Source organism: Manihot esculenta, chromosome 9 (assembly GCF_001659605.2).
Source record: "Manihot esculenta cultivar AM560-2 chromosome 9, M.esculenta_v8, whole genome shotgun sequence".
In the NCBI taxonomy this organism is placed as follows: Eukaryota; Viridiplantae; Streptophyta; class Magnoliopsida; order Malpighiales; family Euphorbiaceae; genus Manihot; species Manihot esculenta.
In genome coordinates, this window is record NC_035169.2 from 1,937,512 (window position 1) to 1,962,052 (window position 24,541).

The window sequence follows — 24,541 nt, forward strand, 5'->3', positions numbered from 1 at the left end:
GGAATATATCACTCTCTTTCTCTTTTTCTGTCTATGAGTACTGAGGCTGGTTCCCGGACCTGACTGTTATGCGTTCACACAAGAGCAAGAAAACCCCTGACTACCTTCCCAACGAAGTCACGAGCCTGTAGGGCTGATATCACACTTCTGGGAATACTATACTGTCCCCTCCTAAGGACTGCCTCTAATCCATCTTACCTTCTATACTTTCTTACCTTGTCCCTATAGACACAGGTAATACCATGAGTAGCTAGCCAATCCGCCCTAGAATGACATCACACAGTCAACTCTAGAACCATAAGGTCAGCTGGATCGCATCTACTCATAACGAACTATGAACTGCACTGACTGACTGACTCTGCCACAGATGGATCCCACTCGGGTCTACCAACCCAAAGAGAGCACTCTAAGCCCAGAAGTTATCAAACCCCCCCCTCTATCAACGGCTCTCAAAACAATAGGGAAAGAAACATCAGGGTCCACGATAACCTACACATCTGAACACCCTCAAGTGCACGTCTCTGACGTCACCGTGTTCGATGTATTAGCCTCCTACTGAGTCAGGAGAAAGATCCAAGCTAAAGCTCTTTCCTTGGGAACCGACCAAAGAAAAGGAGAACTCTCTCCTCCTGCCTCAACCATTGTCCTGTGACATGGCTAGAGCTACAGGCTGAGTTACACTACTAGCAGTCATCTGCTGGGACTGTGCCAATCAGGGCCGCAGTAGGATACTCACATAAAATGAGTCCTTCCTGCTCGCATCTATGCATGCCGTAGTCCCATACCAACAGACTACTTTTGTGTACACTCCACGCCTTACGTATTCCGAACTATTTGAACTAAAGCTCAATCGCCATCTAATCCCAGACTACCTGAAATCTAGCTGATCGTGCTTACTTTACGTTATTCTACTCTGTTCTTTCTCTGCTTGGTTCTACCTCATTTACTATTTTTTTTGTGCTCTCTTACTTACTTTTATTCTTTTTCTTCCTCTTCACTTTCTTACACTATTCTCTACTTTAGGTCACGTATACTTGAGGTCTCTATTCCGGGATGAGAGATCACTCTCTCTCTAGCTGGATTGATAAAATCCACGGCTATAGCTCTCAAGCTCTTCCCTTGCTCACTACCCTTGCACGCTTTAGCTCTGACCATCTATCTCTATTACACTTTCCTATTTTCACATCAACTGATCTTCTACTAGTGTCCAGAAAACCATACACACAGCAGAACACTCACAAGTGAGCTTACCTGGCACCACTGTGTTCGGTGTGTCTGTCTCTGGCTGAACCTGGGTGAACATCCGAGCCGGAACTAACGGACGTCCACTGAAGGAACCTCCTGAAGAAGGGACTACCCCTCTTTCTCTACCTCTGCCCTGCACCGAGGCTGGAGCTTCTGGTGGAATTATATTGTCTGCGGATGTCTGTGGGAACTGTGCTGACATGACCGTAATGGGACACTCTCGTGCCATGTGCCCCTCCTGTCCGCACCTGAAACATGCTGTTGTCCCAGCCCGACATACGCCTTTGTGCCTCCTACCGCACTTCACACATCTAGAACTATCCCAACCAGAACTCGAACCCTCGCGAAAACCCATGCCAAACTTTACCCTATTCCAGAACTCTCTTTTCTTTGACCCTTTCAGGCCTCTCACTTTCTTTTTATTCTTTGCAGCAGCCTCACCCAAAGGGAAACGATCACTATTCTCTGGGTCAGGTTCTACACTCATATTTTCTGTCTGCCCTGGCTGCTCACATGCACTCTCTTTATGTTCCTTTAAGCTATCTGGACAAGCCCATCCTGCAAACTCTATAGTAAACTGCTCCCAGGATAAGCTTTCTACCCTCGGGTCCACATACTGGGTGAACCATTCCCTTGCCTGCGCACAATTCAATGTGCTCCCTGCCATCTGAATGGCTCTACTCTCACTGGCTCCCAACTCCTCAGTTATCATCTTGACCAGTCTAAGATACTCAACAGGGTCATCACCAGTCTCAAATTTGGGAACATCCAACCTCAAATAAGCTGTCATCTGCACCATACTGTCCCCAGGTGAACTAGGCTTGGGTGTTTGGATAACTGGGGCTACTGGGTCTACTGGTGGTGGAGGAGGTGTAACATGCCCCGGGTTAGGGGTTATTGACCCTGGGTAACAAAAGAAGGGTGGAAACATGGTATACTGTGCATATGACGGTGGATATGGCGGGTAAAAGGAAGGATAGGGCATAAAGGTGGGATATGGGTTATGCCTAGGAAACTCTGAGGTACCTCTCATCGGGTACTCTGCCCCCCACTGGTAGGGTGGATACTGAGATGGAACAAATCTCGAGGCCTGAGTGCCTCCTTGGGACTCACCCATATCTCCTCCCACCCTACTCCTGCCAAAGCTACCATCTCTACTCTGTTCATCCTCCTCTACTCCTCTCATAAACCCTGACATACCACTCTGGACAACTCCCCTTCTACTCGCATCAACAGACCTTCTAGGGTCCCTTGCTGTACCTTCTCTGCTTAAACTATCTGATGTTGTCCTTTGCAGAACGGGGAGATGAGCATCCATGTCCTCATCCTCCGGCGGAGCTCCTGTCAATCTAGCAGATCGACGAGTTCCTCTCATCCTGCCTCTGAAAAAAGCACAACAGCACACACAATATCATCAACTGATCCATGTGAAAACACATGAATCCTTAACACATATCAAACATATTAATAATGCACATGCAACTCATCATGGCATTTCACATCAGCATGCAAGACAGGACTCCACATCCTATCCTAGTGGACATGATTTTAACTTATTGTGCTTTCCTTCCTATACAAGACAACACCTCTTTCCGATGTGGGATATCCCAACACACCGTACTCTTGAGGCCCTATGCTCTGATACCAATCTGTAACGACCCGGAAACCGGTACCACTCAGTAACGGTCCGAACCATCACTGGCACTAGGATCCAGATCGGCTTAAGGCCGCCGGGACCCGTAGCAAGCCGACAATACTCTTTGTGTACCTGATAAATCCCATACATGATACAAAGATACTCAACAATCCTGTAAAACTTTGTAGGCTTAACTACTGCTACTCAGACATAGCAATCTGAAATGGCCCTCAGGGCCTATACCAGGGACTACTATCTGCTGTGGATCAAGGGATTGAAACCCTTTTACTCTGTAACATAATCCACTGGTATCACATCAAAGCCATACATTAAGCCTAACTCACACATTTCTCATCAAGAAACGTAAAACAGGATTCATGTACAAGGGATTAAGCATACATCACACTATAGCAAGGATACTAGGAAAACCACAAGTCTATCCAGTATACAACAGTACATATCTATACACATTACATTACCACTAATCTTTGAGTTACATCATGTCCATTACTTTATTACAACCATACATTCATGCATATCTTCCCTCTGTACTCTTGCTGACTTTAACTTCCCATAGCTATCTCAGAACCTGCAAAACTTGGGTTAAGGGAGTGGGATGAGCTCTATAGCCCAGTGAGGAGGAACAGTAAAACAGTTCATTAATTACATGCTTTCATGAAATGCATCACATCACAATCATATCAGCTCAAAGATGAACTTGTCACCAGTAGCCCTCAACTACATGTTAGAATACCAACAGTGCCAAGGAGACAATGTCATCACCTGGTCTTCCACTTATCTCTGCTCTGATCTCAAACATGACCAATTATGCCAGGGAGACGATGTCATCACCTGGTCTTCTCTTAACTCTGATCTGACAGCCCAGCTGTCTCACTCACTCATAGTACCAGGAGCGACCTGGACTATCCAGGGGCGACCTGGTATGGCTATCTCATGCCATAAATCTGTATCTGCTCTCTGTCAAGGGCTAAGGATCATCCAACATTCATCCACAGGAACAACAACATATGCAATGCATCATATTCGTGAATTCTAATGCAACACAACCTAAGATATAACATGGCAATGTATGATGCATGGAGCATGCTAGAATCGTGTCATTTCTCACAATAAAATAGTTAGTTTAGTTCCACTCACCTGTAGCCACTGCTTGGCTAACTCTGGGCTACCTCTAACTCTGAAACAGCTACGACGACTGCTAAACACCTCGGTTCCTCGGGTCCAATCCTACAATGGAGGACGCAAATGAGGCACCAAACATACTCTATACAACTGAGAAACAACTCCCCAAAACCCCTCCAGACTACCTCAAAATATGCATGCAAAACAAGCAAAGGAAGGCTGGACAGGGCACCTTCGGCAGCACCTTCAGCGGCCGAATGTCTCCTCCAGAGACGAAAGTCAGGCATGTTCGGCGGCCTAACTTGGACTTTCGGGGGCCGAACCTGAGTTTAGCCAGAACTCAGTTTCGTGCACAAGGACGCCTGCCAGTCCCTCCATCACCTGTTCAGACCTCAACACATGCATTTAACCCTTCTAAAACATGCATAAACACTTCAACAAGCCTAAGGGAGCTTCAAATAACTTTAAACTCCAACAAACAAGCTCACAAGACACACATCAAACATAAAGGATTCATAAACCCTATGATGCACATCTCATGCAAACTCATGCCTAGCTCCCTTTTCCCTTTACAACACTCATAAAAACATCATAAGAACCATGGATCAACACTTACCTCTTGAAGAACAAAGGCTGAGATGATCCAAACTCAAAGATATGGAGAAACCAAGCTTCAAAAGCTTCAAACTCCAAAACCTTGGTTCAAGCTCACAACTCTTCAAAACAAGGGTAAAACTCATTAAAACCGTGAAAGATTTGAAGAAAAACCATGAAAATACTTTAAGGAGATCAAGACCTCACCTAGGTCAGAAGGAGAGAAGAAACCTCCTCCTTTTTCTGCCACTCGGTGCCCTTATAGATGAGCAACCGCCTCAGGTTCGGCTGCCGAATCGCATGCAAAACCATGCAACCTTCGGGGGCCGAACTTAACCTTAGGGGGCCGAAACTAGGGAACTTTAGGCGGCCGAACTTAACCTTAGGGGGCCGAACATGGCAAAATGCCTCCTTGGCCATATCTCTTCAAAACTTAATCCTTTTCTACGCTAAACCTTTAAAACACTTGAACATATTTTAGAAAACGTTCTCTTACCCTTCCAGAGACCTCTGACATCCTCGAACTCCCCCGAACGGTAGGAATTCCGATGTCTGAATCAAGCCGGGTATTACAAACATGTACTAATTTTTCAATGTGCTTTTATTGTTTTTTATCCATATTATATATAAATAATATTTATATATTTTTAATAACATTTACACGTTTTTAAATGAGATATTAAGTGATGTTGTTAAATTCAGAGAATAAGATTCACAATAATTGTGTAAACTTGGTATGAGAGGAGGAAATCTCTCTTATTTTGTTTCTTTTATTTTGTCTGCTATTGACGTCTAACGGTCTCTCTATTACAGTGTTACCTGCTTTTATTATGCAGGTATGTACGTACGAAAGCGTCAAATGTTCTCTTCACGTCAGTCGGCCATTTAATTTTCTTTGGCATGCATGCGAGCATGGCTACAAAGTGAGCTTTTTTCCTTGTCACCTCACCGGACTGGATTTTCTCCTGACAAATCTGGACTCGTGAGTGACCCGATCCGTTTCGTGGGTTCAGACCAGGACGGGAAGTGTTGGGCTGATTTTCCGGAGAAACTTCATGGACTTTGAGTGAGCACTGTCTTCATGGATCCAATACTCTCTTAGAACACGTAAACTCTGCGTTTATTACTAAAATTAAAATTCAGTGGTGAGTTGAAGGAAAAAAAAGAAAATTTAAATTCTGTATGTGTTTATTAAAGTGAATTAATTTTTTTATTTTATAAATTTTTATGATACTTTATTTATTTTCATAAAATTAGTATTTTTATTTATTAACATTTATATATATAAATTTTTGATTTTTTTATTTTTTAAATTAAATTAAACTAATTAAAAATAAGTTATATAATAAAAATTATTTTTCATAAAAAAACATTTTTCATATGCAAATTATTTTTCAAATAACAAAGGTATATCACTTTTAACCAGCTAATCCATTAGGTATATAATTTATTACATCCTGAGTGCATCAGATCTTAGTTTCTAATATAATTTTAATATTATTAAATTAAATTTTATTTATATTATTTTATATGAATAAGATTTTTTATAAAATAAAAGTGTGAGAAAACTATACACTTTATAAGAGATTTGGTTGAAATGTAATAAAATCTTCAAAATCTTGGTTGTAAAGGCTGTCTCCAACTTCATAAAGCCTAACTTTCAAACATCTTACTTTTGCACCAATCAACTGAGTTAGATTTTGTATCAGAACTCTCATTAATTACAATCACTTTCAGTTTCAGACCTTACAGATCCAATTATGGGAAAAAATCAAATTAATTTTATATTATTTTTTATTAAAAAAATTGAGGGAAAATATGTTTAAATTCAAATAGACTTTACCTGCAAGATTAGGGTTTTATTGTAGAGACTATTTTACTTAAATATTACTCAGTCAGAATGGATTTATCAACTCAATATTAAAAAAATCAACTGATTTGAAATTCTTAATTCCAATTATTAGAAAGGAGTTTGGTTGAACATAGGAGGAGAAGGCATGAGGCAGAATATCTTTTAGGTCAGGCTTATTAGTAAATGGGCCAATCCTTTGGATTTAAGAATGATTTAGGTGATGAGTGGTTGGAATTTAAAACTACTTCTCTCCTATCATTTTTTTTTTCAAAATTATTGGTTTTTTTATAATATAATAATATATAAATTAATTATTATAATTTTATTTTATTTTTAATAAATTTTTAAAAATATCTTTTAATATTAAATAAAATTAAATATCTTTAAAATAAATATAATTACAAAATTAAAAAAACCTTTTTATGTAGCTTCATTTGTTTAAATTATTTCAAATTTCTAAATTCACACAATAAAAAATTTAATGATATTCGCTGTAAGGGTGTTATTTAGATTGGTTTGCACATTTCATTTAATTTATATAATTTTTTAGTTAATTGATAAATAATTATCTTATATTTAATTATACATTTTAAATTTTAACTTTAAATTAGTTTGAATATAATATTAATTAGATTTTTTTATTTCTATTATTATTAAAAATATAATATCTCAATTCAATTATTTTATTTTTTTAATTTTTAAAAATTTAAATTAATCACATTTATAAAAAAATTAAATTAATATATATAATATTTTAATTTTAATTCATATAAAATTTAAAAATAAACACGTTTATAAAAAAGTTAAAATAATTTACAATTTATTTTTATTTTTTAATTTCTATAAAATTAAATTAATTGCATTTCTAAAAGTAATTAAAATAATATACAGAAATTATTTTTAATTTTTATTTTAATTTTTAAAAAAGTAAAATTTTTATTTTAAAATTAAACTTTTTTAGTTTAAAAGATTTAAAAGTGTATAATTTTTATAAAATTAATTAGATATTTTTTGTTTAATATAATATTTAAATTTAATTATTTTATAATACTTTTTAATTTATATTTTTTAGTTTTTAATTATATATTTATTATATTAATAAATTTACAAGTTGAGACTTCAATAATTTTTTTATTATATTTAATAATTAGTATACCATTAATTAATAAATTAATTTTAATAATCGATAGCGTATAAAATTAATATATGGTTTGAATGGTGATTAGATTAAATTTGGTTACAAAACTAATTTATTATGATAGATGAAAATGGTTTAAATTTAAATTTTATCCAAATCAACTAATTAAACACTCTATTAAGTAGAAATTTAATAATTTTTATTTTTAGCACAATTTTTTAATAGTATTGAAAAATCAATTTTTTTTCTGTTTATTTTAATTATATTTTCTTTTAAGAAAAATTATTATGTTTTTTCCATCTCATTTTTGTCTAATTTATTTTTTCACATATATTTAAAAATATAATTTTTTAATTAATTTTCCATATACAATTTTAAATATATTAAAATTTATTAAATCATAAGAAATATTTTAAAAATTTTTAAAAATAAAATAAAATATAATATATATTATTATAATCTAAAAAATAGATAATAATATTATATGACGAAGCAAGTATATATTTAAGTATGTATAACTATCAAATTTAAAATTAAATTGAAACCTCACTTTAACTCAAATAGTACATTGCCTTTAACCTAAATTTCTAATCAAATGGATCCCTCAACTCTTAAAATAGATCAAATAAATCCTTTATAATTTAATTTTGATTAAATGGAGCCTAAACCGTTAATTTGACGTAAATACCAATAAAAATTAATATAATATTACTGTAAAATTTTTGTACATTTAAAATATATGAAGGAACTTGTCAGCTTGTATAGTCCTATCTTCTAAATGGAAGTGATCATAAATCCAAAAGAGAAGATCTCGTGAATCTTAAAAATTTAGAAAAAAAAAGAAAACTTTAAAAATCCATCTGTTGATTTATGCTTAAAACAATCTTAAAAACATCAACCTAGTTAGAAAAATTAGCAATTTTTTGAGATTTAAAATTACGAAAATTCATTAGTTCGTAAAAGAAAAGGAGATTAATGGTAAGAAAAAGTCAGGGAAAATGTTTGGTAGAGTGGAAATGATTTGACAAGACAAGGGTGCATGTGAAGAGGGGGATAGTGATGCAGACAAATGACCTGACCTTTCAACCCAAAAAGCCCTTATATCAGAAGACCAGCCTGCATCCATGGCAGCGCCAAGCTACCCTTTTATTTACCAGAGCCACACAGAGAGAGACCCTACTTCAACTACTACTGCTACTCTTACATTTTCACCCAAAGATAAATAAACTTTAAAAACGGCTAAAGCAACTCTCAGGGCATAGACTGGACACGTGTCGATAACCCATGATCTTTCCCAGTCAGTCCCCCTTCTTTCTGATGGATTTATTGCGACACAGTTCAAATTAATATGAGAGATACAGAGAGAAAGAAGACATGGTCTACTGTTTTTTCTTCTTATCATTATTATCTTTATATTTATGTATAAAAGGCACTGACTCCCACGTGCAATGACTCTGGTGGCCTGTCAAGGCCACCACCACCAGTCACCACCGTGTCCACCCTACAGATCACAGTGGAGAGAGAGAGAGAGAGAGAGAGATCACATGTCCTTTCGTTCAAGTCTCTCTCATTCCTTTTGCCTTTCTCTTCCTCTGCTTGTCATTGATCAATCTCTCGCTTCTCTCTCTCTCTTTTTCTCTTTATTTTGCTGCAACTTCTGTTGTTGCATGCCTTTGAATTTCATGACTACTCCACTGTGTTAACTGCAGTTAAGAGTCTGTCAACCATGGACATTTCTGTCACACCACTGTATAATTAGGGGCATTCTTGTCTTTTTATTACCATTATCAAATGGGAATGGCTTTATTTTAGGGAAATTTACGCTTTATTTATATTATATTATATTTTATTTTATTTTTAATAATACTTTTAGAATGTTTAATTTTTTTTAATTAAAATAATTATTATTGCATGAAGGAAAGGCTTGGAAAGGCCATTTCAAGGTCGTGTATGGCGGCCCGTCCATTTAACAGTTGAATAAAAAATTTCAATATTTGGCCCAAAAAAAAAGTTTCAAACCAATTTAGCCTTAAAAAAAAAGTAACGAAGTTTTGGGAAAATATTGTTATATCATTAACCATTTAGGATATATAATTTTATAAGAATTTGATTTTTTTTATTTAAAATGAGAAAATTCAATTTTTTTTAATTTATAATTTTTTTTTAAAAATATAATCATACTATTAGTCTATAAAAATTTATTTGAAATTTTTTTATAAAATAAATTATGACGAATAGATGGAATAAAATTTAATAATGAATATTCAAACAATATCACAAAATTTTCTTAAATTAATAACATATTTTATTAATAATTCGATTCTCATAATTTTCTTGCAGCTTGTCCATAATAATTTACACTCTATTTGATTGAATTTCAATTTCTAAAATTTTATAGAATTTAATTAAATTTTATGTTTTATGTATTTAGTTTGAAGAAAAATTAAAATTAAATTTTAGCAATTTAAATTTCATAGAATTGGTTACAACTAAAATTAATTTCTTCAAATTTTGATGGAATTTAAAATAAATTTCTCAAAACTTAGATAACAATGTTTTGTGCATTAAAATGTCCCTAATTAAAGTTTTCATCTCAATTATCATTTATTTTACTAGTTAATTAAATAAGTAATTAAAAATTATTAAATTATTAAAAAATATTAATATTATAAAATAAATAATTAAATTTATCTAGTTCTTAGAAAAATACAGGGACTTTATTGAATTTATATCCAAATAAAAATTACTCCCCAATCCTCATGCGTGGTTGGAGAATGTTCCAAACTATAGGATTTTTGGTTGCGTTAGATGGGGAAGCCCAAATATGTGTGGTTGGAGAATATTTACCATTTAAGTTATGTCTAAATATCTAATATATACGGAGCCCAACTCAACTCATTTATTTTACATTTATCATCACAAAACTAAAATAAATAATCCTAGTGCTACAATGACTTGAATTCTTCAATTAAAATTAAAATTTTAACCTATATAGATTGTGCTAAAAATTCAAAATTCATTTCCATCTTCTTTGGAAAAAAAAATAAAAATGTTTTATTTTTTGGTAAATCAATTATAAAATATTTTTCTATTTCTAAAATACCCGATATATGTTTTATATCATCTATGCAAAAATGTTCAATTTTTATAAGATTTTCTTGACTTTTATTCAAAAATCTGATAATATATGTATATTAGATCTTTTAAAGCAATTATAGATTTTGGAGTCAATTCTGATTGGTCAATAAAAATGTATTTCAATACTATTTTTTTTAATTTTTTCTTAATTTAGTGAATTTATCATGAAAGTTATAAGGGATAAAGTAACCTTGGATTGATTTTTTTCTATTTCTAAATGTAAGTTTTCTTCTTCTGCATGTAGAAAATGAATAAAAAAATCAATCAAATTACGGAGGTTTTGTGAAGTGCTTATTTAGGAGTTAAACTTCCATTTGTTCATATTTCGAGAAAAAGTATATCTTGCTTTTCATTCCCATTTCCATAAAAATGAATATTATGATTCGCATTTCGAATAGATATGAATATAGTATCTATAGAATAACTCTCGTCTTGAAGTTAAAGTTATTTGTTGGTTTTATACGATAGCCACGATTTCTCTTAATTTGTAATTTAATACACAAATCAATTGTTTTCGTTAGGCTAGCGATATGCTATGTATTATCAATAATTTTGACAAAAAGTGGTAAGATGATGTCTTGAGCAGTTATATATACAGGACCCTTGACACAAATAAATGTGTCACAAGTTCCATACAAATTGCTTCTTAATACAATTTCTTTCAAATTCATTAAAATTTCATGTATTGATTCTTGAATACCTGTTATAGTAGAAAATTCGTGTGGTATTTTCTCAGATTTTGCTCGTGTAATACATGTTTCTTTATTTCTCCAAGGCCTTTCATAACTGGAAACAGAATAAAACATTCATAAAGGCCTTTCATAACTGGCAGAATAAAACATTCATAATAAAGACATTTATTATTGATTATTGATTCAATACATTTTCATTGCATTGTCTGCGTAGATATTGTTATTTTCTCTCGAACCATAATAATATTGAAATCGTTGAATTATTTATTTCTCTTGAAATCTCTTCATATTTTTGTTTACACGTATCTTTTTTAAGGGGTCGGCAGCCATTATGTGGCATAGGGATTACATCTCGGATAAAACTTAATAGTTTAACACTTCTGCAAATAGCCCCGTTCTGGATCGGGGATTTGAGTTAGCCGCCCTAGCTCATCTACTCCACACCAGTCCACGGCATCCGCCACTAAGAGTGGTTCGGCTCTTAGTTCTTTCCCTCAAAGCTCAAGTTCGAAGGGCTTCAGTTCATTGTAATTCACTGATCCACCAGCTGAATTGAATTATTGTAAGTGGAGTCTCTCGACCTTGCGTCCTTATATCTGTGGCGTGAGTCGAAATAATTTAATTTTTTAATTTAAAAGATTTTATTTTAAGAAGTTAAAATCTTACATAGAATTTATATTATATTTTGTTTTTATTTTAAGTGCTATTATTATTTCAATTATTATCTCAAATATTATATTTAAATTATTTTTTATTAATAATTATATATATAAAAGAATTATTAATAAATACGTGCAAAATTAATACGAGAAAAGAAATGTAATTTATGTAAAGAAAAAATAATAAATAATTAATATCTAATTGTTATACATGTTTTTTTTTTTAATTGATTAATTTATGGGGAGGACAGAAAGAGTCGATGAAGAAAAGAGGGAGAATGAAGAGAGAAAAGAAAGAGAGGAAGAAGAAGAAGGCAAAGCTGTGGGAAAAAGGAAATAATAACAGCGACAAGCGTGGGGTTGAGTTGTCTTGTCACTCTTTCTTATTTACCTCTTTTTCTTCTGTTTCATTTGCATGGCTATGTCTTTGCTCCATCACTCCCACCACTCTGACATACTTTCATTTCTGTTTACTTCATTCCTCCAACACAAGCAAATGTTAAAAGTTTTCTTTTACAAATTTTGGACAATGGAAAATTCTTAAGTAGATTTTATCTACCATGAAATCAAAAGACATTAAAATTATTCTCATCTATTTTTTCATGATTATGAATTCAGTCTTCTCTATACATATATCGTTCATAATTTTTACCCTAAATTTATATATTTGTTTAAAAAATATAATCACCCTTCTAAATTTATATATATATTTGCCCTAAATAATTTTAAAAAAATATATATTATATATTTTACTTACAAATATAATGCAAGAGATTTTAAATTATTGAATTGTTCTGTCATTTAACTATAATTATAAACTACAAACTCAATTTTGAAGAGAACTTTCATATTATTAAGCTAAAATTTATTAATAACTATTTTAAATTTTTTACATTCGTCTTTTTCATGTATAAACTGATTCTTACTTCTTAGTTTGTTGAATCAATAGTTTAATGATTAAGTGTTGATTTTCTAACTTTTTGTTTATTAATTTTTGAATAAAAGATTATAATCCTAAAACTGATTCTAATATTATTGAGCTAAAGCATTTCTATTTAACATCAAAGTATTCCATTTCCTAACTAGCCGAACTGGATGTAGTGTTGTGTTACTCCACAAGGGCCTGATCTAATGTAATTGCTAGGCCAAGGCCCAAAAAGAATGTAAACTCCAGGTCACAAAAATGAAATCTTGTAATGGGTGAAAAAACTAACAAAGCACAAATGAGATAATTACAAAAAATATGAATAAATTATAGGCTTATGACCATGCTTCATTCTGTGAGGTCAATAAAGCATAAGCCAAGGCAAAGGGGGGAAAAAGAAGAAAACGTTAAAGAAGACAGCTAACAGACTCATGGTAAGAGTAGCCTAATACTAGGTTGAGAGAGAACAAAATATAAGGGAGCAAACCTTAGATGATTGTCCAAAACTTCTTTTTACAAATTAGCACAGTTTCAAGTTTCTGTTCTTTGTTTTCCAGAGAGTGTGATTTGACTTCCCATAGAAATTTTGGAGCCAAATCACGGATTCTTGAGGTAACTGCTTCATCATCTCTAATGATAATGAATCCCTGCATATTTATGTGCTCAATATGAGTCTGAGTCATCAGTATGTGTAGATATTTAGATCCAACAAAATGAAGTTGATTTCAAATGTAAGATTACATCAACATTTAAATGAAATGGTGAAAGATAAATAGAAACCAAAATAAACAAAGAAATTTAAAGCACCAGCATAAAGAACTTGAGATCAATTTTACCTTGCCATGCACCTAAAAACAAAGATGAAGCAACAAATAAAATAAAAGCAAAATGGCCTCCAGTAAGATATAAGATGACAACCCCTGAAAAAAATGGATGTTTATATTTGGATTGATACTGATCAAGGAAGTTCAATTTAATTCATAGTTAAGTTCTTGTCCAAATTAGCTTGGAAGTTCAATTCTTGACCTTCACCTGGTTTTGGGGCTAAATCAAAAAAATAAAGAAATTTAGCTCAAAAATCATGACATGGAGCTTCTTGGTTTTTATATCTAATTCAATAAATTGTAAATTTAGCCAAAATTTTCTCTTTTTTAAATTTTTTGGGAGGCTGAGCTTAAATTGAAACTTTCAGAATAATTTGAAAAAGAAAAAAAATGGGCTAAATTGAACATTACCAATAAGTATATGTGTGACATTGAACATTTAGCCATTTATATTCGTTCTGTTTCCCAAATTATCAGATGTCTATATATGTGTATATGCTTTGGGAGAAATTACAACTGCAAACCGTAGCAGAGTTAACAATATATCAGAAATTGCATCAGTGAACAAAAGTTTAGCGAGCAGAGGATGGCTAAAAAGAGTACCAAATGCTTTGAGCTAGTTTCAAACAGTGCAGATCATTCTTCATCGACTTCAGCATTTAAATTCTAAATTCTTTAGTATATATAAGCATCAAGTATAACATTTAAAAATAATTACCTGCGGTCTTATAATACGGTCCATCTCCAGCATGACATCTTCTAGTAAGCAACCTTCTAGATGGTGTCTATAATGACTGAAGAGATGATTGGCATGCAACAGATCATATGTGCGAGGATACGTCGAGAATGGTTCACACCTGAAGTAAAAATGTGCATACAAACTGGTACATTACTACAGATATTTATCAAATTTAGCATACGGCAACCATATGAATTCAATCAACAATTTCTTACCAATCATGATAAGCACCTAAGAGGCCCCTGTCATAAATAGCGGACAATGTATTATTCATGCCCACAGGAACTGTATTCATCACCCAAACAGGCAATGTGTTCAAAGCCACAGCAAATCCACCAAGATAAGCATTCATGTCCATGATGTTTCGTATATCAGTCTCACTGACATCAATCAACTTCCAGTAACTTTTGACTTGATTTTTCCAGAATATGGCATCCGAAACAAACTCTTCTTCACTAATACCTGTAATGAGCATTCCAGAAGTTAATTCAAAGTAAAATGTATCAAGTATCTTTCCGAGTAACCATAACAACAAGTCTAATGATAAGGCTAAACATCGAGTTCATGATTGACATGCAACTTGTATATCATATCATTCTTTTCCATTTGTTTTTCAAATATTCGATATGCAACAATTTTTAAAAATAAAACACAGTTAAAGAAAAAGTTATAGTAGCGAACCAAAAGCTACTTATATTATATCCAGTCCATTCAACATAAATTGGCTTATTTGCTTCTAAAACAACAATTTTTTATTTTCCAAATCAAACAATATAAATATAAAAAAGAGGGGTTTAATTGTGCATTGGACATTGGAAAAAGGGTTACATTCCAAAGCCCTTGGTCTGAATTGCTCTTTTCACTCCGCTTATTACAATAAAACTGAAAATCTTAAAATACTCTCAATTTAAAACTCAAGCATCTTTTTAGTTTTTTATTTTTATTTTTATTTTAAAGCTTGTCAATGTGAATAAAGTATTAGCTGTGAAGCAGGGTAATGAACTCAACCGGGAAAGGAAGAGAAAAAAGTTAACCAAAAGCTCATAAAAAGGTTAAGGCATAGAAAAAGACCTATTTTGATGAGACTCTCTGAATAAACAGAGAGACGCCCAGGCCTTGGAGGGAGATTCTGAGCATTTGTTTGTGCACCTCTTCTTGTTATACAGTTCCTCAGAGGTATATTCCATAATGATTTAATATCATCCACAGTATCACATATATTTATGAGCTTCATTTCTGCATTGTGCATTAGGCATGAATCATTTTCTTGTTTAACCCAGATTGCTGTCTGAACTTTTCGAGCAATGAGTTTCCAGCACATTGCTGAAGTCAGGTTGACCAACTTCTCCCAAATCATTGGATAATCTTTATCCTTTCTGTAAGCAGGAGGAGATGAATAGACAAAATATCCATTATATCGCAGGACACGATTAATTTCTTTCAGTAAAATACCATCTGCAGGGAAAATATAGCAATACAATTTAGATTCATTGAACTTTGTGAAAATATTGAAGGAAAATCAGCAGATTAACATCATAAAAAATGAAGATATATAGTAAGGCATTGTCAATCAAGCTTCTCGCAATTCCTATACTGAAACAAATTCAGAATTGAAAAAAATCACCCATAAGAGAAGTTAGGGGGAAAGGAAGGTGAGAAAAAGAAGTATTAGCTTGCCTTGTATGACCAGGAAATTGGGAATTTTTGAGGTAATGGTTGCTCCTCTACCCTGTAGGAACTGTTAAAAGGTTCTACATGTAGACTAGGAAAACAACTTTTAGATCTCTGCAATTATTACATTGTAAAAAATCAGTACGATCTTCTAAATGACTTTTTTTATCTTCTAAATATCCTTAGCACAATTATCGTGCAACTCTACAGGACCACATCATAGTTACCTAAATCGTGGTACGGATACATGATATGCGGTAGGCCAATGAATGAAATATAGGATACATAGGGGTAAACTTAATAGGTACACTAATTCAACTAGTGGTACCTTTAGTTGGTGTGCCAATTTAATTGGGAGCATGTAAAACTATGTCTATGCAATATGATATAATGTTTACATAATTAAATAGTTGATAATATTTGTAACTTTTGAAAATATTTTAAAGTTTAACCAGTAGTAATTTATACTACCAGGTTAACAATGCCACGTTTTATTCTTTTTACTTTTCTTTTGTTATAGCCCTTCCATCTTTTAATTTCTTGTTCTAACCTCTATTTTAGTGACTCAAGTCGGCATCTCCCAATGATTTGGGATGCAAAAGTATCGCATTCCGGTACAAAGTACCCAAAATGCAGTTCATAGGATGGTTGAGAGAATGTGGTAACTATGGACCACATAGGCTTTTATCAAACCATATAAAAAATAGCACCTTCATATCAAATGTATTCACTGATCCATCATCCATTCAACTGATTTGATAGCTTGCACTGGCTATGGCGATCTGGATGGTTTAATATGTATACACCAATCCAGATACACAAACATGCTAAAAATTAAAATTTGATGTTCAAATTTGGATATCGGTACTTGTATTAACCCTAATACCCCCCTCCCTCACTCCACTTGTTTCCTTAGTGATAACTTCTTGTATATGAAAACTATTTTAATTGGAAAAAAAAAACATTGCAGCATGACTGCAAGATTGTTCTAGTTTTTATTTTTTTCATATTGCACAATTTTCTAACCCAACTGTGCACAAAAAAGAATATGCATGGAGTAGCAACATACCATTCTCATGCCAATCAACACGACACCTGGAACAGTGAACCATCTCAAAAGAGCTAGAGGGATATGGTAGTTGCTTTGTGGCAATAGCAGAGATCATAGCACCAATTCCTCGTTCTAAAGCAAACTGAATCTGATTTTCATGACCATCTTTGGGAGCAAAAGACATTGTCTGTATATCCAACGGAAGGAGATAAGCCGAGAAGCTAGCAACCCCACAGCCAACATCCAGAACTTGAACAACCCCAGCTGACCCTAGATCACCAGTTTCATTAGTCGTCATATTTCCTAACCTGCACTTAGAATTAAAAAAGGAACAGGATGGTATTTAACTAATCTATATCTAATAAATTCAATCTCTAAAATAAGAGTGACAAGTAGCATTCTATCAGATTGTTTCCATTTGTACATTTTACCCCTATCGTATTATTTACCATTAATTAATAGGTAACTTTATATTTTTATTTTTTTAAGAATATGACTTTTTAATGTCAAAATAACAAATATGCAACTTTTGTCATTAATAATAATTAATATGTATATAAAAAAATTAGTATAACTATTACTGTATAAAATTAATTAGTAAGTGACCTTTAGTTTCTTAATTAGTAAGTGATTGCCCATAATTTTAAATCGATCTTATTTCAATCTCTTTAGCCATATTTTATTGTTAATTATTGAAAAATAATATGTACATATTAAATAAGATTTAAGATCAAATTTAGCAGTAATCATTAATCAGCACAACTCTTTGATTTCCTAATTCTCTTAATTTAACATGTATATAAATGTATACCTATATAAATTTTATAAAGCCAAATTATTAAATAAAACCTCAATATATAATTGATTTACAATAAAAAGAAAAATAGGTTAAAGAAAGCTAATAATAATAATAATAATAATAATAATAATAATAATTAATAAACATGATGGTTAAATACAAAAAGCCACAACCGTAAGTATGGAAACATAAATAAATACCAAGTAAAATTACTACTTAGAAAAAATAGATCTGCTAAATTTTACTAGCAGAAAAACACTTATACAAATCTAAAAACATTACAAACATCAAACTTCAAATCTAAAAATTTGTAATAAAAAAGTATCCAGAGACGATGCACAAGAGTCTTCACAAATATATACGAGGTATATTCTTAAAATTGAAATTTTTGTATATTTTAATAATTTTCCAAAATTGTACACATTTATTTTATTCATTTTCTAAATTTATTTTATTAATAATTTTAAAAAACAAAATTTTCTGCGGAATGTGCTGGCACATGTCTAGTTATCCATAATATCAAACCAATACAATGCTTGGATAGTGGAACATTAAATGATAAAACCAGCTTGAAGGTATTAAGATAATCTAACTTACCTCTGAATGTACTCAGGTGCCCCATGCTTAAAATGAGTACCGCCACCAGGGAACCACCATAATAGATCCATTTCATGCACCCAATTTTGCCCACCTTTGACTTCAGCAAGACGTGTATGATTCACATTGCTTCGCCAAACATAATCCCTGCTGGTTGGCCATTTTATTGGCAATTTATAATCTTCTGGGGGTGGCACCAAACAAAATAGACGCTTTTCAGGTGGAGGACAATGCCTCTCTAGCTCTTCTCTTCTAGAAAGATCTAAGCTTGGGAGTAAACTTTTCACATAGAGAACATCATGGCAAGGGATGTACTCATTAAACTTCAGGGGGCATATATTCATCCCAGTTTCAGGTATCAGCAGTGGTGTTTTGCGATAAGTAAGAGCAATTTTGTTGCTAAATGTGAACATATCTGAAAGTTTCCAAGATAATATATTTCAGTAAGCACAAAAGAAGTTAAAAGGCAATATTACACATAAAGTGAAGAACTTCATAACAATCATTCGTAGGAGGCCAAAACAAATTAAATTGCAGTTTTTTATTTTAACCGAAATCAAAGGAAATATCATTCATGAGAAACAGAAATGAATTGGGGTTTAGGTGAAAAGAAAAGACCCATAAAACAATTCACGTGCACATTCTAAGTGACATGTTTTTATCAACATTAACTAACCTGGTATTGAATAATAATATATGTGCATGTGTAAAATGTAGTTTGATATCTGAAGCTACATAGGACTGGCAAATCTGGAATACGAAAGTATAAAAGCTGATCCCAGAAAAAATGTCTGCAAGTCAACTAATGCAAGGAGACTCAAAAACTTCATTTAATCACAAATCAAATACCTATATAATGATCAAATAATGCTTGATCCAAAAAAAGAATTACATAAAGCTCCCCCTTCAAGGTGATCTCATTCAATTTCATTGGTGGTAAGCTATTTTGTTTAATACTTTCAGCTAAGAAAGGGTCAATCAATTCCAAATGCATTTCCATTAATAATCTTTGTTGTGAAGGACAATGCCAGATTTCTAGAATCTTATTGAAACTGCTCCAGCATTCCTATCACTCTTAAAGATTTTAATCAATGATGTCCCAAATCATTATTCTAATACTAGAAGTAATCTTCAGTATTAATAAGTGCATGTAAATGGTTATTAGCAATACGAAAGCAGTGACAAAGGGCAGGGAGAGCTGCCCATGCGATCCACAAAATTTCCCTACCCTATAACTTTGACATTCTCTACAATTGCAATGGGTTATTGAAAATAGAAACGAAGTAAACTAGAATTTCCAATTAAACAGCAAACTGCAATACCAAACATAGAAGGAAAAAAAAATAAAATTGAGCTCAAGTTAGACTAGTAAAGTAATCAACTATACTAAAGCAAATAATTATAATAATAAAATCTTCCATCCGAAACCCATCTCCAAAAAGAGAAAGAAAATATGTAAAAGAAAGGAAGATCATGAAATAGATTCTGTACATACTAAAAGAAAGCAAACTTACCAGGAGATGAAGAGGAAGAGGAATTAGAGGAGAATTGAGAGACATAAACGGGAGCATTGTTGCCAAATAGAGTGCCCAAGTAGAAAGAACCCACCATTAATAATAAAGCCACCATTATCATCTGCCCTGATTTCAAATCAAAAGCCGACCCCAAAGCATACCCTCCCATTCTCTCCCTCTCTCTGTCGGTGATCTAAATTTGATTCACGTTTAACCTTAGAGTAACCAGAGGAACCTAATCGGATCTCTCTAACAAGCACGAAGAAGAAGAAGAATATCTCCCGAACCAGCTTGCTTGCTCTCTGGGGACTGGGAATCTGTGCTGCTATTTTATTTCTGGAAGCTTGATAATTGAATTATTTAACAAATAGTCAAATAGTGATATCGCCGGCTTTTGTCATGTGAGAGACGCGTGCCACAATCGCCTTTGCGTGTCGAAAAGACGATTTAATCCCTGAAGGAGGCGAGTTACAATCCCACATCGAAAAGTTGAAACAACGAAGCGGTCCATCTAATTGCTGAGGTAAGGAAACCGGTGCACGACCTTACTTGAACAGGATCTGTTCTATAGGATCGTACCTCTGTGTCCTTTAGCACGAAGGAGACAGGAACCACAGTCTGGAAGATGAAGCATGGCCGTACGATCAGAGCGTGATTAACGGCTAAGGATCCTTTGAGGTCCGTGAGCTGTAGAGGATCGTTCTCAGCCACACGTGGCTGGGGCGGTCGCACGGTTGCCTGACAGACTCAAATATTTTTCTTACTCAGGTGTTTCAAGCTATACGAACTAGGATTTGAATTAATTCATGAGTACATTCAGCTTTTTATTATCATCTATATTTATCTATGCTTTTTCAATTTAAATAATTACAACAATATTATCTCTTGTTTGACAGAAATAACTTTACAAAAAAATTTTAAATGAATTTTATAAAATTATTTATAATTTTACTTTTATACATAATAAAAAAATTTTCAATTAAAAAATTTTAAATTCTTTTATTTCAAACAAGAATTTCACGTGACTCTCTCACTAAGATTACACTCTTTATAGAAAATTGATAATATAAGTCATGTTGAAAGGACCGTGAGTTGTGTTAGGGGCATATGTCCTCATACAATCTTGGAGCCTCTCCATTGACGTTAATTAGGATGAGATCAAGTCTGCTGCAATTTGGATTAGATTACCAGATCTTTCAGTGCATTTATAGCATGAAAGGATGCTAAATAGAATTGCCTCTTCCATGGGTAAAGTAATAAAGGTTGATTATAATACTGCTGATGTGCTCCAGAAAAAATTTACTCAAATTATTGCGCAAGTTAGTGTTAAAAATAGAGTTCAACAGGTTGAATACAAAAGTTTGCCTAACCCTGAGCAAACTAGAACAGAGCCAGAGAAATAAAATTTTTTTGGAAAATGGATTAAATTCTTACGGCGTAACGAAAGGCCACAGAAGGAGAATATGGAAAAATTGAATAAAATAGAGAGGGCTGGATCTCGTTTTGAAATCCTTAGAAATGAAAGTGAAGTTAATACAGAAATGGAAAATGCAGATCTATAGGAAGTTGCCGCGAACGGGCAAGAGGGCCAACCTAAAGAAAAAAAAACAAGAGTAATACTTTTTTACAATTCTCGGGGTTCTAATATTTCCTTCTCCACCTCTTATATTCATTTCTTTAAAAAAATATTAATTTGTAACTCAAAGAAAACAAATCATTTAGACATTTAAATCCAAATTAAGAGTAGGAAACCCATAAAATTAAACTTCGCAAAGTGAAACATATTTTAGAATATTTAAAAGTTCAAAATCTTTGAGCATTATAGCTCATTGATAATATATAAAATTAAGACTTTCTGCGATCAAGACACATATCCACAGTCCGACTAAGCCCTTGCAATTAAAGAAAACCAGTCTCGATGAGGGATGGGCAAGTTGAACACGACTGGTTTCGACTAGAGGATAAATATAAACCTTCAATGCGATGGTTTGCTCCATTAATCCATGTTGAGGTCATAAATGTGCGTGTTATGAATCAAACTGATGTGACGCGGGTGAAAGGACAGAGTATGTATTAACCGATTCCGTATTTATTAGTCGTCTGACCACCATTAATGAGTCGCCTAACACACCTCCTAAAGAATATCCTCATTCGATCAGATGGGATATGATACAGGGGTATTAGGATGATCAGGGTATATATATCTATGAACCAACTCCAATTCGACATTCTTAACATCCCTTGTAGAACTTAGCGCTTTCGCTCCTTTTGAACCCTTACCTACCCGGGTCAATACACTCAGCTCTATCAATTCTCAACCCACCGATCCATTGAGTTCCCTGTGAGATCGAACCCTTGTCCAAGTGTCTTCATCCGACAATCTCACTGGATCTCAGTTCATCAATTGGCGTCGTTTGTAGAAACGAAAGAAATTATCCTATCACTGAAGTTTCTAAACAAAATCCATTGAGATCCACATAGCCAACCAAGAAAACAACTCATCAATACCTGTTAGAAATGAAAACTAAATCCCTAAAACTCCCAACTTCAAGGATTTCCCATAACCTTATTCTCGCTTTCCTCCACCCAAACAATTTCCAACATACCTTCTGCTAATAACCCCATATTAATAAACACCATCCCACAAACTCCTTCATGAATCCAACACTTACAAACTATACCATTGCAACTACAGCAACCCATTATTTGGATGAACCAGATCATGCAGCAAAGAGGTCTCACCTTGCCAATGATCCAAACCCAATACCTACTGTGACTCTCAGCCAATTACCCACACCCACATTCATTCCTGAGACAGAAAACTATGAGCCACTGACCACTCCACTGCTCATGTAACCAGAAGAAGAAGGGAGGACAAACCAATCAGGGAACCCCAGCTAAGTTCAGAAATCATGCAGTAAGAAGCTTAATAGAAGGGGATGTTGATGTGAGCAGGAGTGCAACGTTAAGAGGATATGAGACGGAGAGCGAAGGGGAAGGAACTAGTTCAAGATCCTAGGATAACGTCAAAAGGCTCTATTCGAGGGATGAAGGAGTAGAAAAGAGTTTGAAAAGGCTGAAAGAAGAACTATTGGCTGAGCTGAAAAGCCAAGCTGGAGCGCAAACAAGTTTGAGGATGTCCTCCCCTTTTGTAACTGGCATCCAAGAACAAACCATCCCTAAAAAATTTCTAATGCCGACCATGGGAGCATACAACGACATAGGAAACTTCAGAGACCATGTAATCAACTATAAGATTTTTATGGAGCTGCAAACCCATTCTGATACCTTGCTCAGCAAGGTATTGCCAACTACCCTAACTGGAGCAGCCCTGACATGGTTTAACAACTTAAAAGCAGAAATCATCAAAAACTTTTATGATTTGGCCAACTCATTCATAGAAAGATTTATAACTAGTGTCCCAGCTCATAATCAACGCACTAAATGAAGTTGCCAAAGCAATTTATGCTCTAATGAAATGATAATGTATAAAGAAAATGTGTAAGGAACCTTGTTGCATGAACATGGCCTGCAGATACATTCACCAAATCATGGACATTTATAATCCACAGTGTCCCAACTCTCTCCACCATCACCGCTGATATTTGTAAGAACTCCCATGTAACCAAACCTAAGGTCCTCTCTCTCCTTATCCATTTTCATGCTGATGCTTATGTGCTCATCTTGTTGCTTCGCTTTTTATCTATTAGAATTTATTTTGAAATTTGTATTGAATTTTGGCTCCTTTTTATTTCTGGTTGGTAATTTATCATATTAAAAAAATCATAATTACAATAATCATCAAATAAAATTTTCAAATCAGAAAATGTGCAAGTAACCTTGATGTGAGGAATTACCAACCCCTTCCTAGCGAGCCACCTATGATCATCAAGGTTACTTGCACTTTTTTTTATTTGAAAATTTCATTTGATGATTATTATAATTATGATTTTTTTAATATGATAAATTACCAACTAGAAATGAAAAGGAGCCGGAATTCAATAAAAATTTCAAAATCGGTTCTAATTGATAAAAAGTGAAGCAACAAGATGAGCACATAAGCATCAGCATGAAAATGGACAAGGCGAGAGAGGACCTTAGATTTGGTTACATGGGAGTTCCTACAAATGTTAGAGGCGATGGTGGAGAGAGTTAGGACACTGTGGGTTATAGATGTCTATGATTTGGTGAATGTATCTGTAGGCCATGTTCAAGCAACAAGGTTCCTTACACATTTTCTTTACACATTATCACTTCATTAGTGGATGAATTGCTTTAGCAACTTCATTTTATGCCTTGATTATAAGTTGGGACACTGGCTATA

General features: G+C 33.5%; 1 protein-coding gene, 1 non-coding gene and 1 pseudogene across 2 annotated transcripts; 1 reads left to right on the top strand and 2 right to left on the bottom strand.

Moving 5' to 3' along the window:
* Positions 1-10,694: 10,694 nt before the first annotated feature.
* Positions 10,695-11,766, bottom strand: LOC122724549 (annotated as a pseudogene).
* A 1,506-nt stretch (positions 11,767-13,272) lies between these two features.
* Positions 13,273-20,979, bottom strand: LOC110622604 (probable methyltransferase PMT7). Its single transcript, XM_021767170.2, has 7 exons — positions 20,218-20,979; positions 18,704-19,118; positions 17,326-17,615; positions 15,657-16,040; positions 14,801-15,047; positions 14,565-14,703; positions 13,273-13,669 (listed from the first exon to the last, which is right to left on the bottom strand). The coding sequence occupies exons 1-7, from the start codon at positions 20,384-20,386 to the stop codon at positions 13,511-13,513; spliced, it is 1,803 nt and encodes a 600-aa protein (XP_021622862.1). The 5' UTR covers positions 20,387-20,979; the 3' UTR covers positions 13,273-13,510.
* LOC122724738 lies at positions 20,757-20,965 on the top strand. Its single transcript, XR_006352191.1, has one exon. It is a non-coding gene; the product is annotated as a small nucleolar RNA U3 (small nucleolar RNA).
* Positions 20,980-24,541: the final 3,562 nt, after the last annotated feature.

Bases quoted from the DNA above. Each gene is read 5' to 3' on its own strand.
- LOC110622604 (XM_021767170.2), bottom strand. From the start codon at position 20,386: ATGGGAGGGTATGCTTTGGGGTCGGCTTTTGATTTGAAATCAGGGCAG. The intron at 16,041-17,325 runs GTATGTTGCTAC...TTTTCCCTGCAG, and splicing joins TGTTGATTGGCATGAGAATG to ATGGTATTTTACTGAAAGAA. The intron at 15,048-15,656 runs GTCTTTTTCTAT...TGCTCATTACAG, and splicing joins AGAGAGTCTCATCAAAATAG to GTATTAGTGAAGAAGAGTTT.